The following is a 14,423-nucleotide window of genomic DNA, read 5'->3' on the forward strand; positions in this document are numbered from 1 at the left end:
GTTATGTTTAAATTATGAAGGACATTGATGACCACCTCAAATACTGTGTGTAGTTTTCGTTTCCTTATTTAAGAAAGGATATAAATGTGTTGGGTGTGGTTCAGAGGGGCTTTGGTAAATAGGGAAACATTCATTGCAGATATCTATCAGGATGGGTTGGATGGGCTTTTGATTGAAGTAAATTAGATACTTCAAGGTGCTGACAGGTGGATGTGGAAAGAATGTGCTGGATTTTCCAAGGATTGGCAAATTGATGCACATTGCCACATGGTTTTATTTTAATCAAAGACGGGGGCTCTGCATTTATGAGGATATTCCACTCACTACATTCAGAAATGTGGAGCTGTTGTCCCATTCTTACAGTTTTTTTGTAGCACATAAAGAGATTGTAGAATAGTGTTTTCAGTCCTAATATGCAAATGATATAGGAGACATTATCAATGATGTCTACTGACATTGGTACACATAGAGCTGGGACAGGTGCAAAAAAGATTTCAGAATTCTTTCTCTTACCTTTGTAATTATTATATGTTGTTAACATAGAGTTCTCGGTTGAAAGAAATTGTTCCAGAGTCATCTCTAGAAGACTTTACAATATACAGTGGTGTTTTTATGATTTACAACAGTTGCATTATTGCTGTATGTACAGACATTTCTGCTTCCTGACCCTCAGGAATGGACTTCGCGAACCGACAGGTGGGCAACGTCCTCAAACCCATCACAATCATCAAAGTAGATGGCGATAATATTATTCTGCAAACCAAGAGCACCTACAGAAACACAGAAATTATCTTCCAGCTTGACAAACCATTCAATGAACATACTGCTGACAATAGAGATTGTAAGGTAAGGTTCTTGAAAAACGTACACATCTGAATAAGTTAAGAGCATACAGAATCAGGGAACGAGTAGCAACATAGGCAGCTAGCTATTTGCAAGACAGAGGCTAAAGTAAAAGACAGATATCATAGTAATCAAAGATGGGAAGTGAGATCCCATTGTGATGAAGGTTTGTTTATCTGTCATCATTATTTGAGAATTTGGATTCTAACGTTTAGGGATCAGAGACACGATTGCTTTTAGCAGTGGATCAAAACACTATTTTCAAGAAATCATGTGACCTAAGCTAAATGATTAGTCAGACTACATGGTGACACAATTGCTGAAGTGTTTACTAAGTTGAACTTTTATGACCTGTAGAAAGAAAAGCCAGTGGCAAGTCTAATTCAAAAGAAAAGATTCATACCAGCAGAAAGGCAGTTTCATTTTGACTGAGCTTGAAATAAATCTTTAGTTGTTTCATCAGTCCAAGTGGATAGGGATGGAATAAGCATTGAGCTTTGCTTTAGTTCAATGAGAAAAGTCAGTGAGTTAGCATGTATATCTCCATGTCTCTATCTCTGGGGAAGATGGAAAGGATGACATTGCTAAAGGTAAAAAGTTACTGAAAACAAATACATGTGAGCTCACCTGTTGAGAAATTAAAGAGTGAAGATAGGGGTGTTACTTCTGTGATTGAATGTCTGCAAAGAGTGTTGCTGGAAATCTGGGTTGAATCTTTTTGCTGCTGATGAACTTTTATATCTACATACAGTTTTTTTTAAATTTAGTATAATAAACTTTTTTTTTGTTACAAATGCATTTGTAGCCCTGTGTGAATATGTTCAATGAGTGACCACTACAGTAACCAAATCAGGAAAGAAAGGCTTTGGTTGATTCAGCCACATTTTACTATCAGCTTGAATCATAACAAAGTTGAGGTTTTTGGCAGGACAGGAAGTCATGGAATTTATAAGGGCCCTGTGAAAGTTTTTTAAAAAATACAATCCTGTGGAGGTAATGGACATAAAGTGTGGAAGGTTGCTGTGAAGTATATTTTACAGATTGGACCTTCAAAATGGCCTTGAATGTTGCTAAGCCTTTGAGAGTAGAAAGTATAACATGGATTACCTGAAATCTTTGAGTATGGCTACACTGAGAGAATTAGCAGGTAAATTGAACAGAAGAATGAGAAATATTTACCCAGTATTTAAAACAAGAATTAAAAGGCGGGAAACCTGAAATTCATAGAATCCCTACAGTGTGGAAATCGACTCTTTGGCCTAACGAGTCCACACTGACTCTCTGAAGAGCATCTCACCTAGACCCACTCCCTATCTTGCAACCCCACGTTTACCATGGCTAATCTAGCTAACTTGCACCTCCCTTGACACTATGGAACAAATTATCATCGCCAATCCACTCAATATTTACACCTTTGGACTGTGGGAGGAAATTGGAGCACCCAGAGGAAACCCATGCAGATATCGAGAATGTGCAAACTCCTCACAGTCTCCCAAGGCTGGAATCAAACTGGGGTCCCTAGCATTAACCACTGAACTACGGTGCCTCCCAAATTGATATATCATTGCTAGAATTAAGGTAGGATTGAGTTAAAAATAAAACAAAAGTTTGAAATAAGAAAATAGATGATTAGAGAGAGATGAGAAAGAAGGGCAACTGGAACCAACGAAGCTTGAATTCCAAAGAGGCAGAAAGAAACTGTACGTCATGACTTAACATAAAAGCTTAAAAGAATAAAGAAAAGCTAGGAGCTCAGAGGATAATTCTGATTCCATTGAATTTGATAAGTAGAAATCTGTGTTTAATGCCTGAAGTTATACAGGAAGATGTTTAAAGATATTGCATCTCATTTGAAAAGATAACTGTGAAAAGGGAGTATCTAAAACAATGTTTGGACATTAACGTTACAGAGTGTCTTGGTGGGTACAGCTATGAATTTCTACACCAGTTTGAAAAGCAGTCTGCGGACTATGAAACTGTTAAAAGAGCAGTACTTCATACGTATGACTTTGTTCCTGAGGTTTGTCAATTTAAATTTACAATTATAAGAAAGAAGCCTAATCAGACATTTTGTAGAATTTACAAGGGAGAAAGAAATGTTGTATGGTCACTGAAGATAGAAAAACAAGAGAATGTGAGGGAAATCATGATTATAAACTCCAAAATATTATGAGGTTAACGGGTGACTTTACAGACTTTTATAGAATAATGAGAGGTATGGATCTAGTGAATAGCCAAGGCCTTTTTTCGAGGGTAGAGGAGTCCTAAACCAGAGGTGTAAGGTGAGAGGGGAAAGATCTAAAAGGGACCAAAGAGACAACTTTTCTCACACACAGTGCTGCATGTTTGGAATAAGCGCCAGAGAAAATGGTGGAGGCTGGTACAGTTACAAGATTTAAAAGGTATCTGGATGGTACATGAACTGGAAGAATTTAGACCGATATGGGCCAAATGCTGGTAAATTGGACTAGATTAATTTAGGATATCTGGTTGGCACAGACGCATTGGACCGAAGAGTCTGTTTCTGTGCTGTAAAACTATTGACTCAAGACTTATCCAGATACGTGTCAAGCATCAAATCTCCAGGAAGCAGCAGTTCTAGCAAATATTGATGATATCTCACATACAGGCGTGGGGAAGTGGTTGTTGGGAATCAACAAAGAAATTGAATGAATGCGTAAAATATTCGTTTTAGGGAGCAAAGAGAAGGACATCAGAATAATAAAGGAGAAAGAGTAGGAAATAAAAGTGACTAAAGGAAATAATGTGCTTTTACTATGTCACAACACATAGAGGTAGTTCACTGGAAATTAAGCTCCACTCTTCCCAGAGCTGTTACAAATATGAAAAGATTTAGAGTCATAGAGATATACAGCACAAAAATAGACCCTTTGGTCCAACTCATCCATGCCGCCGAGATATCCCATTTACCAGCACTTGGCCCTTATCCCTCCAAACCCTTCCTATTCATATGCCCATCCAGATGCCTTTTAAATGCTGTAATTGTACCAGCCTCTACCACTTCCTCTGGCAGCTCATTCCATACATGCACCACTCTCTGCGTGAAATAATTGCCCCTTTGGTCTCTTTTATATCTTTCCCCTCTCACTCTAAACCTATGCCCGCCAGTTCTACACTCGTACACCCCAGGGAAAATACATTGTCTGTTTATCCTACCCATGCGCCTCATAATTTTATAAACCTCCATAAGGTCACCCCTCAGCCTCCAATGCTCCAGGGAAAACAGCCGCAGCCTATTCAGCCTCTGCCTATAGCTCAAATCCTCCAACCCTGGCAACATCCCTGTAAATCTTTTCTGAACCCTTTCAAGTTTCACAACATCCTTCCGATAGAAAGGATACCAGAATTGCATGCAATTTTCCAAAAGCAGTCTAACCAATGTCCTATACAATCGCAACATGACCTCCCAACTCTTTACTCAATACTCTGACCCATAAAGAAAAGCATACCAAATGCCTTTTTCACTGTCATATCTACCTGCAACTCTCCTTTCAAGGAATTGTTGACCTGCACTCCGAGGTCTCTTTGTTCAGCAACACTCCCAAGGACCTTACCATCAAGTGTATAAATCCTGCTCTGATTTACTTTACCAAAATGCAGCACCTCACATTTATCTAAATTAAACTCCATCTGCCAATCTTCAGCACATTGGCCCATCTGATCAAGATCCCATTGCAATCTGAAGTAACCTTCTTCGCTGTCCACTAATCGCCAATTTTGTTACATTTACAAACTTACTAATATACCTCCTATGTTCACATCCAAATCATTTATATAAATGACAAAAAGCAGTGGACCCAGCACCGATCCTTGTGGTACACCACTGGTCACAGGCTTCCAGTCTGAAAAGCAACCCTCTTTCTTCTACCTTGAAGCCAGTTTTGTATCCAATTGGCTAGTTCTCCCTGTATTCCATGAGATCTAATCTTGCTAACCAGTGTCCCATGAGGAACCTTGTCGAATACCTTACTGAAGTCTATATAGAGCACATCCAGTTCTCTGCCCTCACAATCCTCTTTGTTAATTCTTCAAAAAACTCAATCAAGATTGTGAGACATGACATCCCATGCATTATCCCTAATCAGTCCTTGCCTTTTCAAATATATGTAAGTCCTGTCCCTCAGGATTCCCTCCAACAATTTGCCCACCACCGATGTCAGGTTCACTGGTCTATAGTTCCCTGGCTTTTCCTTACCGCCTTTCTTAAATAGTGGCACTATGTTAACCACCCTCCAGTCTGCTGGCACCTCATCTGTGACTATCAGTGATACAAATATCTCAGCAAGAGGCCCAGTAACCACTTCCCTAGCTTCCCACCTAGGTTCCTAATTTACCTAAATAACAACTCACGTTCAAATATACCACTCAACAGGTTCCTGTACTTGTCAAGAAAATGATTGGTTAAAGACAATTTGTTTTATAATAGGCACTGACAAATTGGGAAATATGAATTCCTAACTTATAACTGTATAATATAAACTCATCTCTTCTTAAAATCCCCCCTTCACATTCAGACAAGACACACAGAGACAGATAAGAAATGAATATTAAGTGTTAAAAATCACACTAGCTTTTGGAGCATTGCTCCTTCATCAGATGGTTATGAAGTATACCTTATACTCCACAACCACCTGATGAAGGAGCAGTGCTGTGAAAGCTAGTGCCTCCAAATAAAACTGTTGGACTATAACCTGGTGTTCTGTGATTGCTAACTTTGTACATCCCAGTCGAACACTGGCACCTCAAACTCATGAATATTAAATGTGAATAGGAAAAGATAAGGAAAACAATTCAATATTACTGATCTGGACCACAGGCTTTGAATAGTTTCTTTTTCCACTTCCTTTTCAATTCATTTTTAGTTCTTTGCTGTTGTCACAAAGTTGTTTGTGCACTGATGCTCTCTTTCATTCACTGGTTGAGAATTTATCCTTTCATTATTGTTAAAGGCATTTTATTTCCTCCAACAACAGGGGGATCTGCAGAGAAAACCACTAGTGGAGACATCTGCTCACAACAGAGACACATACAAAGAGAGATTTTTCAATGCTTTCTCCTGGCAGGCTAGATGGTTCTCTGTTGCACTGGGCCACACAAGTCATGGCCACCTCATCAGGAACCAATCAGAACACTGCAGTCAGCAGTTTTCGCATAGTTTACAGTGTGGTGGCTACTTCTGTTCTCACAGATCCAGGAAAATGCACGATATAGAATTCTCAATGTTCTCCTGTAAACATGATAGTTTGAACTGCAGAAATCTCTTTGCACAGTCCTCTTGGGTTTAAAACATTATTTTTCTTTTTTAAATCATTGTCTAAAAATAAAGAAAGTAAAATATGGTCTTTCCAATTGTAGTAAGAGTGGACACTGAAACTAATTTCTGAAAGTTAAATTGGAGATCTATTGAAGTAGTATAACATCTGAAGAATCCTCAGAAAAGGCTGCAGCATGAAACTTGGCAGCTAGGGTATAGATGGAGTGTGTTCCCTCAGAACCAACTAGGAACGGAAGGATGATTCGCAGTAGTCAGCCAAATTCTTCCTCAATATTGTTAAATAGAACTAGATTACCTAAGTTATAATTATTTTATTGCAAAGAAAAAAGTATTTTTTCTTTAACTCAAGAAGGTACAAAAGGAGTTGATTTTGCTTTGGGAATGACTTGGCTGGTTCAAAGATATTGGCTGCACATAGCATGTTGAAACAACCAGTGGAAACAAAAGAAATAGATGCTACAAGAGGAACATCCTCAATTATTTCCTGTCTCTGTTTTGACTAGATGTCAGGTTCAGAATTAGACTGAAAGAGTAGGAATCAATGAAAAAAAGGACAAGGGATGGAAAATCAGTTTTCTAACAGTATTTTAAGAACTTAAGGGAAAAAAAATGAAGCTAAAGAGAATGAGTTAGACCTGTTTAGCCCACTTTCTTTAATAAAAATGCAACATCAAATCCAGAATTGGAAGAGTTGTGTCAAGCATTCTACTCAGAAATTGACACAACCAATTCCCGTATGTTGTTATTTAAAATACAAAGTGTTAATGAAGAATTGAGGATCACCCCAAATGCCAGCCGACAAGGTATGGGAACAGATGACAGTTCCTGCTCAGCATCGTAAAAAGTTTACCAGTGGCTCACAGAATTCCACTGGTAAGTCACTAAGATATTAGGAAATCTCAGGCTAAAATGCTAAACCACTTTTATTGACCAGGATTAAATGTGGTTAAATTTTGCCAGATACGCCATACAAGTCAGGTAGCAAGAAGTCTTTACTTTTTAAACTGCTTTACTTTTAATACTAACAATGAATTGTTTAACAAGGTAATAATAGATTGTGTGGGACTTCTAAAACCAGGAATGTACCTTTTAACGTTTTGACAGCATTTCCTGAGGCAGTGCCTTTTGAAAAAGACCTCGTATAAAAAATCTAGTGGAAAAGTTTGACCAGTTTTCTTTACAAGATATAGATTACCCTAAGAAATACAATCTGATAGTGATTCAAAATTAATTTCATGAATATTCAAAGAAATAATGAATAGTTTGGCAAAAGAAGAACAATTTTGTGTCTTCAGCTTATCACCCACAATCCCAAAGAGTAAATCGATCCTGATTAGAGTGCATTTTCATCGAAGTGCCAGTGATTAGGATAAAGGAATTCTGTTGTTACTGTTGCCATTAAGGATGTTTCTAAAGAGTTCCCAGTATTCAGACTTGTCAAACTGATATATGGACAGAGGTGAGAAGACCCCTAAATTAATTAGATAAAAAATTCATAAACCAAAACTCAGAGACTACATTTCTGACCCGTGTGTCAAGTTTTCTGGGAAAAAACTAACCAAAGTGTGTGCTTTTGTCAAAAAGCAGTTGCTCAACAACAATAAAAACTAGAACAGACAAAAAATTTTGTTGCTGAAGATAAGATTTTAGTACTGGTACTGGTCTCTTGAAAACAATTAAAGGAAAGATTCACTGGATTATATCAAATCAAAACGAGACTCAATAACGTGAATTATTAGTGAGTACTTCAGACAGGAGGAAAAATCAATGAGTGTGTCAAGCTAATATTTTAAAGCGATCATGTAACAGGGAGATAGTGAGAACAGAAGTGCATTTACAGTGGTGAAAGAAATAAGGAGTGAAAGAAAAGTATCAGAACAAATGGCAACTCAATCAGAAAAATGGGAGAATGAAATATTGATCTCCAGTAATCAAATTAGATAATACAAAGGTGCTTAAACTGTTAGATAGAATATTATAATTTTTTAATAATCTAAGTTTTGAATCAACCTGTTCAAAGATGTTATTTCATACCTGTGAGCAGTTGGCACTTGATCCCAGGCCTCCTGGGCCAGGTACATTACCACTGTACCACAGGAGGGCTCCTGTTATCTTCCAGAAAACTGGTTGAGTAACTTCCAAAACTATGACAGATTCCTAAATCGATTTGTATAAATAGGCCATGAAAAACATGTTTATTTATACATAATGTGGATGATGTATTACCCACAAAACAAACTTACATACTCAAACCCGACAAGTTAGATCAAGTGAGGAAAGAGATAAAATTAATAATGGACAATGACATTATTAAACAGTCATAGCAGCTGGAACATATTTATTGTGATGGTGCTAACTGCAGGTGACCAAAAACTATTATGTTTCAGTTATTGGAAAGTTAACTTGGTCATCTGATTTTGGCCTTCATCACAATAAATGTGGATTAATTTTCAGTTCCATGCTTGGAAGATTGCATTGACAGAATTGGCCAAGCACAAATTGTTACATACGTTCATTAGAATATACAGTTCATAATATAAAGAAACCAAGCACTAGGGTTTATTTTTTGAGTGATAGAATTTGAAAGTAAATAAGTTATGCCAAATTTGTATCACACCTTGATTGGAACACAATTAGAGAACCAGTTAGAGTTCTGCTTTCTATATTATATACTGGAATTGTAAATGGAGGCAGCAGTTGGGATGCAGGTAAGATTTATAAGTGTGCTGACAGAACTGTGAAAATAAGATGAACAACCTGGATTATTTTTTCTTGAAAAGGTAAAGCTGAGGGGTGATCTAATGGAGTTGTGCAAAACTATGAAAAGTTTTGATCAAGATAGATGAAGTTAGATTTAAAAAGTCTTTTCACTTGGGGGAGAAAAATAAACTAAAGGGTGTTAATATAAGATAGTTACCAAGATGCCAAACGTGAAATTTAAAAAAATGCCGCACCACCATGGTTGACAGGGCCATCAGCTATGTTTGTCCCATATCCCTTAGTTCTGCCTCACCCCTTCTCTTCCCTCCCACACACTGAACCCGGTCTCCATTTACCACCCTCCAGTATCTGCATCCAAAGGATCATAAGCTGCCAATTCTGCCAGCTCAGCAGAATACCGCCACCTTTATCACTCCCTTCTCTGGTCAGCTTTCTGCAGGACACCTTGATCCACCCCTTCTCCATTCTCAAAGCCTCCCCATAGCACCTTAACATGCACTTGCAGAAGGTGCAACCCATTTACATCCTCCCAACTCACATTCCAAGGATCTTTGTTGGCAGCTTTCTTTGAGATTAATTACGAGCATTAATTGAATATCAGTCATGTTTAAATGAAATCTTGTGGAAGACTATAATTGGCTTTTACTTGAGCAGATATAAAGAGACACCCAGTGAAACTGGTGAAGTTGCATTTGGAAGTGTAGGCTTGTAATGCTTCACTCTTAATTGTACGTTAGATTTGGCTCTAGTACCATTTTACATCAATTGGTTTTCTAGAGCTAGACCTACACGGCACAGTGGCATAGAGTTTAGCACTTATGCCTCACAGCGCCAGCTACCTGGGTTTGATTACAGCCTCAGATGGCTGTATGCGTGGAGTTTGCATGTTCTCCCTGTGTCTTCATGAGAATACCCCGCATCCTTTGGTTTCTTCCAGTCTAAAAATGTGCACGTTAGATGAATTAGCTCTACTCAATTGCCCTGTAGTGTCTGGGAATGTGCAGGCTAGTTGGGATAGTCATGTGAAATGTGAAGTTATGGGTATAGAGTGGCGGTCTGTGTGGGGTGTTCTTCGGAGGGTCAGTACAGACTCATTGGGCGAATGGTCTCTTTCTAATGAGGTATTCAATGATTCTATGAACAGGCAGAGGCTCTGTATGTGACCTATCAAGCTTTGTCTAAAACACACGTTGAAGAATAGGTAAGTGAAAGATGCTGAAGAGCTGCTTGTCCAATCACAGGCTACAGTTGTCAACATAGAAATTAGGAACAAAGGTATGCCCTTGGCCCTTTGAGCCTGTTCCCCAATTCAGTACAATCTTGGTTGATTTGATCCCTGCACATTCCAGCTTACTGCTGATAACTTCTCCTCTCTTTGCTTATCAAGAATGTATCTACCTCTCCCTTAAATATATTCAAAGACTTTGATTCCAAGGCCTTTCAAGGAAGAGTTCAGGGAAGACTCAACAACCTTCTGTGAGAAGAAAAGAAGCCCCTCATCTCTCTTCAGTGGATAAGCCCTTACTTTTAACAGTGACTTCCAGTTCTCAATTGTTTCATGAGAGGAAACGTTCTCTCCATGCCCGCTGTGAAAAATGGTGATCTTATTAGTTTCAATCAAGTTGTCTCTTGCCTTTCTAATCATTAGCAGTTATAAGCTTAGCCGATCCAACGTTTCCTCATGAGACAACCTACCCATTCCAGAAATCATTCTGGTAAACCTTCCTGAATTACCTTCAATACATTTACACCTCTTCTTAGATATGGAGGCCAATACTGCATACAGTAATCCAGACATTGCCTCACCAATACCGAGTGTAACTGAAACAATGTCCGTACTAATACCGAGTGGAATTGAAACATAATGTCCTTACTTTTGAATTCAGTACCCTTCACAATAAACAATATATTTTGTTAGTTTTGCTAATTACTTGCTGAACCTGCAAACACACATTAGTGCGTTAGGCGCAAGGACACCCAGATCTCTCTACATTTCAGAGGTTTGCAATCTCACCATTAGACAACATGCTTCTTTTTTCCTTCTTGAAATGGACAAGTTCATATTTTCCCACATTACACTCTATTTGCCAGATATTTGCCCTCTTATTTCTATGTCCCTTTGTAGCCTCTCTACGCTCCTCCTTACAACTTACTTTCCTACCCATCCTTGTGTCATCAGCAAATTTAAACAACCATCTCTTGGTTGTTTCATCCACGTCATTTATATAAATTGCAAAGCATTGAGCCCCAGCACTGATACCTATGACATGCAACTCATTACATTTTGGTATTTTTGATTGCAGACTGAAATGTAAAAAAAAGCTGTTTTAAAAACTAAGGATTGATGAAGGATTACTACAGGTTTTGAAACCAAGTAATTTGACACTCAATTTAAGTGCCATTTACACAGATGCTTGTTCAAGCAGCAGCTGAAGTGTGTTTTGTAGACAAACAAGAACCAAGGATGTTTGGATTCAGCCAGCAACAAGTAGTTGATTGGTCTCTGGATTAGTGATCAGTTATCGATGAAAAATCATAATTCCATAAACTTGCTCAAGCTGACTCTTTCCATAAATATATTCCCCTTTTAAAAATATCCATTTGACTTTCTCCTTTATTCCTTGCTTTCTAACTTGAAATGGTTGCTTCTATTATTCACATTAGTTGACACTTCAGTTAATTCCCTGTAAAGAGAAATGTTATATTTTAGTTTTGTACCGGTTCTGTGTCATGATCTATAGGTCATGTTTTTGTTTAGCAAGACTTTGTGCATTAAAATGTTCACTCTGAACATGGCATATGGTTTCCAAGGTCTATTTATAGTTTGCTGAACTGAGAATATTAAGCACAACACCTTAATTAAACAGGCTGGTTAGGATGGCAACATTTTTTTTGAATTTAGTTCAAATCCCAATGAACATTTCCTTATGAAAGAAACTACCCAGTAAGATAATCTGGAGAAATGATTAAGGGAAATTGTGTCTCACTAACCTGATTGAGTTTTTTTGAAGAAGTGACAAAGAAGATTGGTGAAAGCAGAGCGGTAGGCATTATCTATATGGACTTCAGTGAGATTCTGCATGGTAGACTGGTTAGCAAGGTTAAATCATATGGACCTAGGGGGAGCTTGCCAATTAGATACAAGTTTGGCTTGAAGGTAGGAGACAGAGTGTGATGGTAGAGGGTTGTCTTTTGGACTAGAGACCTGTGACCAGTGATGTGCTGCAAGGATCACTGCTGGGTCTACTGCTTTTTGTCATTTACATAAATAATTTGGATGTGCATATTGGAGGTGTGGTTAGTAAATTTACAAGTGACACCAAAATTGGTGGTGTAGTGGACAGTGAAGAAGGATATTACAGAATACAATGGATTCTTGATCAGATGGGTCACTGGGCTGAGGAGTGGCAGATGTGTTTAATTTAGATAAATGTGAGGTGTTGCATTTTGGTAAGGAAAATCAGAGCAGGAATTATACAATTAACGGTAGAGTCCGGGGAGTGTTACCGAACAGAGACCTAGGGGTGCAGGTTCATTGTTCCTTGAAAATGGAATTGCAGGCAGATACTGGTGGTGAAGAAGGCACTTGGCATGCTTACCTTTACTGGTTTGTGCATTTAGTGTAGAAGTCATGTTGCAGCTGTACAGGACATTTTAGAACATTGTATTCACTTCTGTTCCTGCTATATGAAAGATGTTGTTAAACTTGAGATCATTCAGAAAAGATATACAAGAATAATGCTGGGATTGGGTGGGTTTGAGGTATAAAGAGAGACTGAATAGGCTGGAGCTTTGATCCCTGGATCTTCAGAGGGTATAGATGTTTATAAAATCATGAGCGGCTTGGATAGAACCAAGGTCTTTTTCCCAGGTAAAGGAATCCAAAACTAACGAGCATAGATTTAAGGTGAGAAGGGAAAGATATAAAAGGGACCTGAGGTGCAGTTTTTCACAGAGGGTGATGCATCAATACAGTGAGCTGCCAGAGGAAGTGATGGAGGCTGGTACAATTCCAACTTTAAAAAGCATCTGGATGGGTACATGAATTGGAAGTGTTTAGAGGGATATGGACCAAATGCTGGCAAATGGGCCAAGATCAGTTTAGGATATCTGGTCAGCATGAACGAGTTGGACTGAAGAGTCTGTTTCTGACCTGTATAACTTTAGGACTCTATAATTCTATGATTAAAGGAAAAAAAATGGTTGTGGTTCTGTTCGCCGAGCTGGAAGTTTTTGTTGTAAATGTTTCGCCCCCTGGCTAGGCGACATCATCAGTGCTTGGGAGCCTCCTGCGAAGCGCTTCTTTGATGTTTCCTCCGGTATTTATAGTGGTCTGTCCCTGCCGCTTCCGGTTGTCAGTTTCAGCTGTCCGCTGTAGTGGTTGGTATATTGGGTCCAGGTCGACGGCACACAAACCAACAGCCACGCTCAGACAACAACTCACCAGAACGAAGCACCCGATACCCAACATGAGCAAAACTAATGTAGTGTACAAAATACCATGCAAGGACTGCACAAAACACTATATAGGACAAACAGGAAGACAGCTAACAATCTGCATACATGAACATCAACTAGCCACGAAACGACATGACCAGCTATCCTTAGTAGCCACACACGCAGACAACAAGCAACATGAATTCGACTGGGACAACACTACTATCATAGGGCAAACCAGACAGAGAACAGCCAGGGAATTCCTAGAGGCATGGCATTCATCCATAAACTCCATCAACAAACACATCGACCTGGACCCAATATACCAACCACTACAGCGGACAGCTGAAACTGACAACCGGAAGCGACAGGGACAGACCACTATAAACACCGGAGGAAACATCAAAGAAGCGCTTCGCAGGAGGCTCCCAAGCACTGATGATGTCGCCTAGCCAGGGAACGAAACGTTTGCAACAAAAACTTCCAGCTCGGCGAACAGAACCACAACAACGAGCACCCGAGCTACAAATCTTCGCACAAACTTTGAAAAAAAATGGATTAAACAACAATGACAATTGTACCTAACATAACTGAAACTGTGTGTGCAGTCTTGGCTCATTGTTTATTATTAAGTAGTATGTCCATTTGAATGGATTGGGCACCGAGCTTACAGAACTTTTGTGGAATGTGGAGAACCTAAATTCTGTCTTATCAACTAAAGAAGAGTAATATACTGACTTTTTGTTACAGACAGTTGTATCATTGGAAGGTGATAAATTGATACAGGTTCAGAAATGGGATGGAAAACAAACAACACTCACCCGTGAAATCAAGAATGAGCATCTCATATTGGTATGTTGAAGAAAAAGGAAACTTTGTATTATATACCATATATCACATCTGAGAATTTTGACTTACTTTAAATTAGGGGTTTTATTCAATGAGGTGGTGAAGCAGGGCATGAATTTCACAATGATTGTAGCCTGTTCCCCACTAATTCGCCTTTAAATCAAAGTACAACTTTTAGTCTTTAAACTGAATGTCTGCACATTTTAAAAATGTGTTCTTGGTATGTAGATGCCGCTGGCTAAGCCAACATTTATTGCCTAACCCCAATGCCCAGAGG

At 38.7% G+C, this 14,423-nt stretch overlaps 1 protein-coding gene across 12 annotated transcripts in view; it reads left to right on the forward strand.

Moving 5' to 3' along the window:
* Positions 1 to 14,423, forward strand: part of LOC122563627 (fatty acid-binding protein, brain-like) — a 173,172-nt gene that overhangs the window by 143,857 nt on the left and 14,892 nt on the right. For all 12 annotated transcript variants that reach the window (XM_043717608.2, XM_043717603.2, XM_087976807.1 and 9 more), the window contains 2 exons: positions 674 to 846; positions 14,048 to 14,149. In XM_043717608.2, the coding sequence (XP_043573543.2) occupies positions 674 to 846; positions 14,048 to 14,149 (275 nt within the window). The remainder of the gene's footprint in view (positions 1 to 673; positions 847 to 14,047; positions 14,150 to 14,423) is intronic.

Source organism: Chiloscyllium plagiosum, unplaced genomic scaffold (assembly GCF_037043375.1).
Source record: "Chiloscyllium plagiosum isolate Xiang-an unplaced genomic scaffold, Cpla_swu_hap1 HiC_scaffold_30, whole genome shotgun sequence".
Classification (NCBI taxonomy): Eukaryota; Metazoa; Chordata; class Chondrichthyes; order Orectolobiformes; family Hemiscylliidae; genus Chiloscyllium; species Chiloscyllium plagiosum.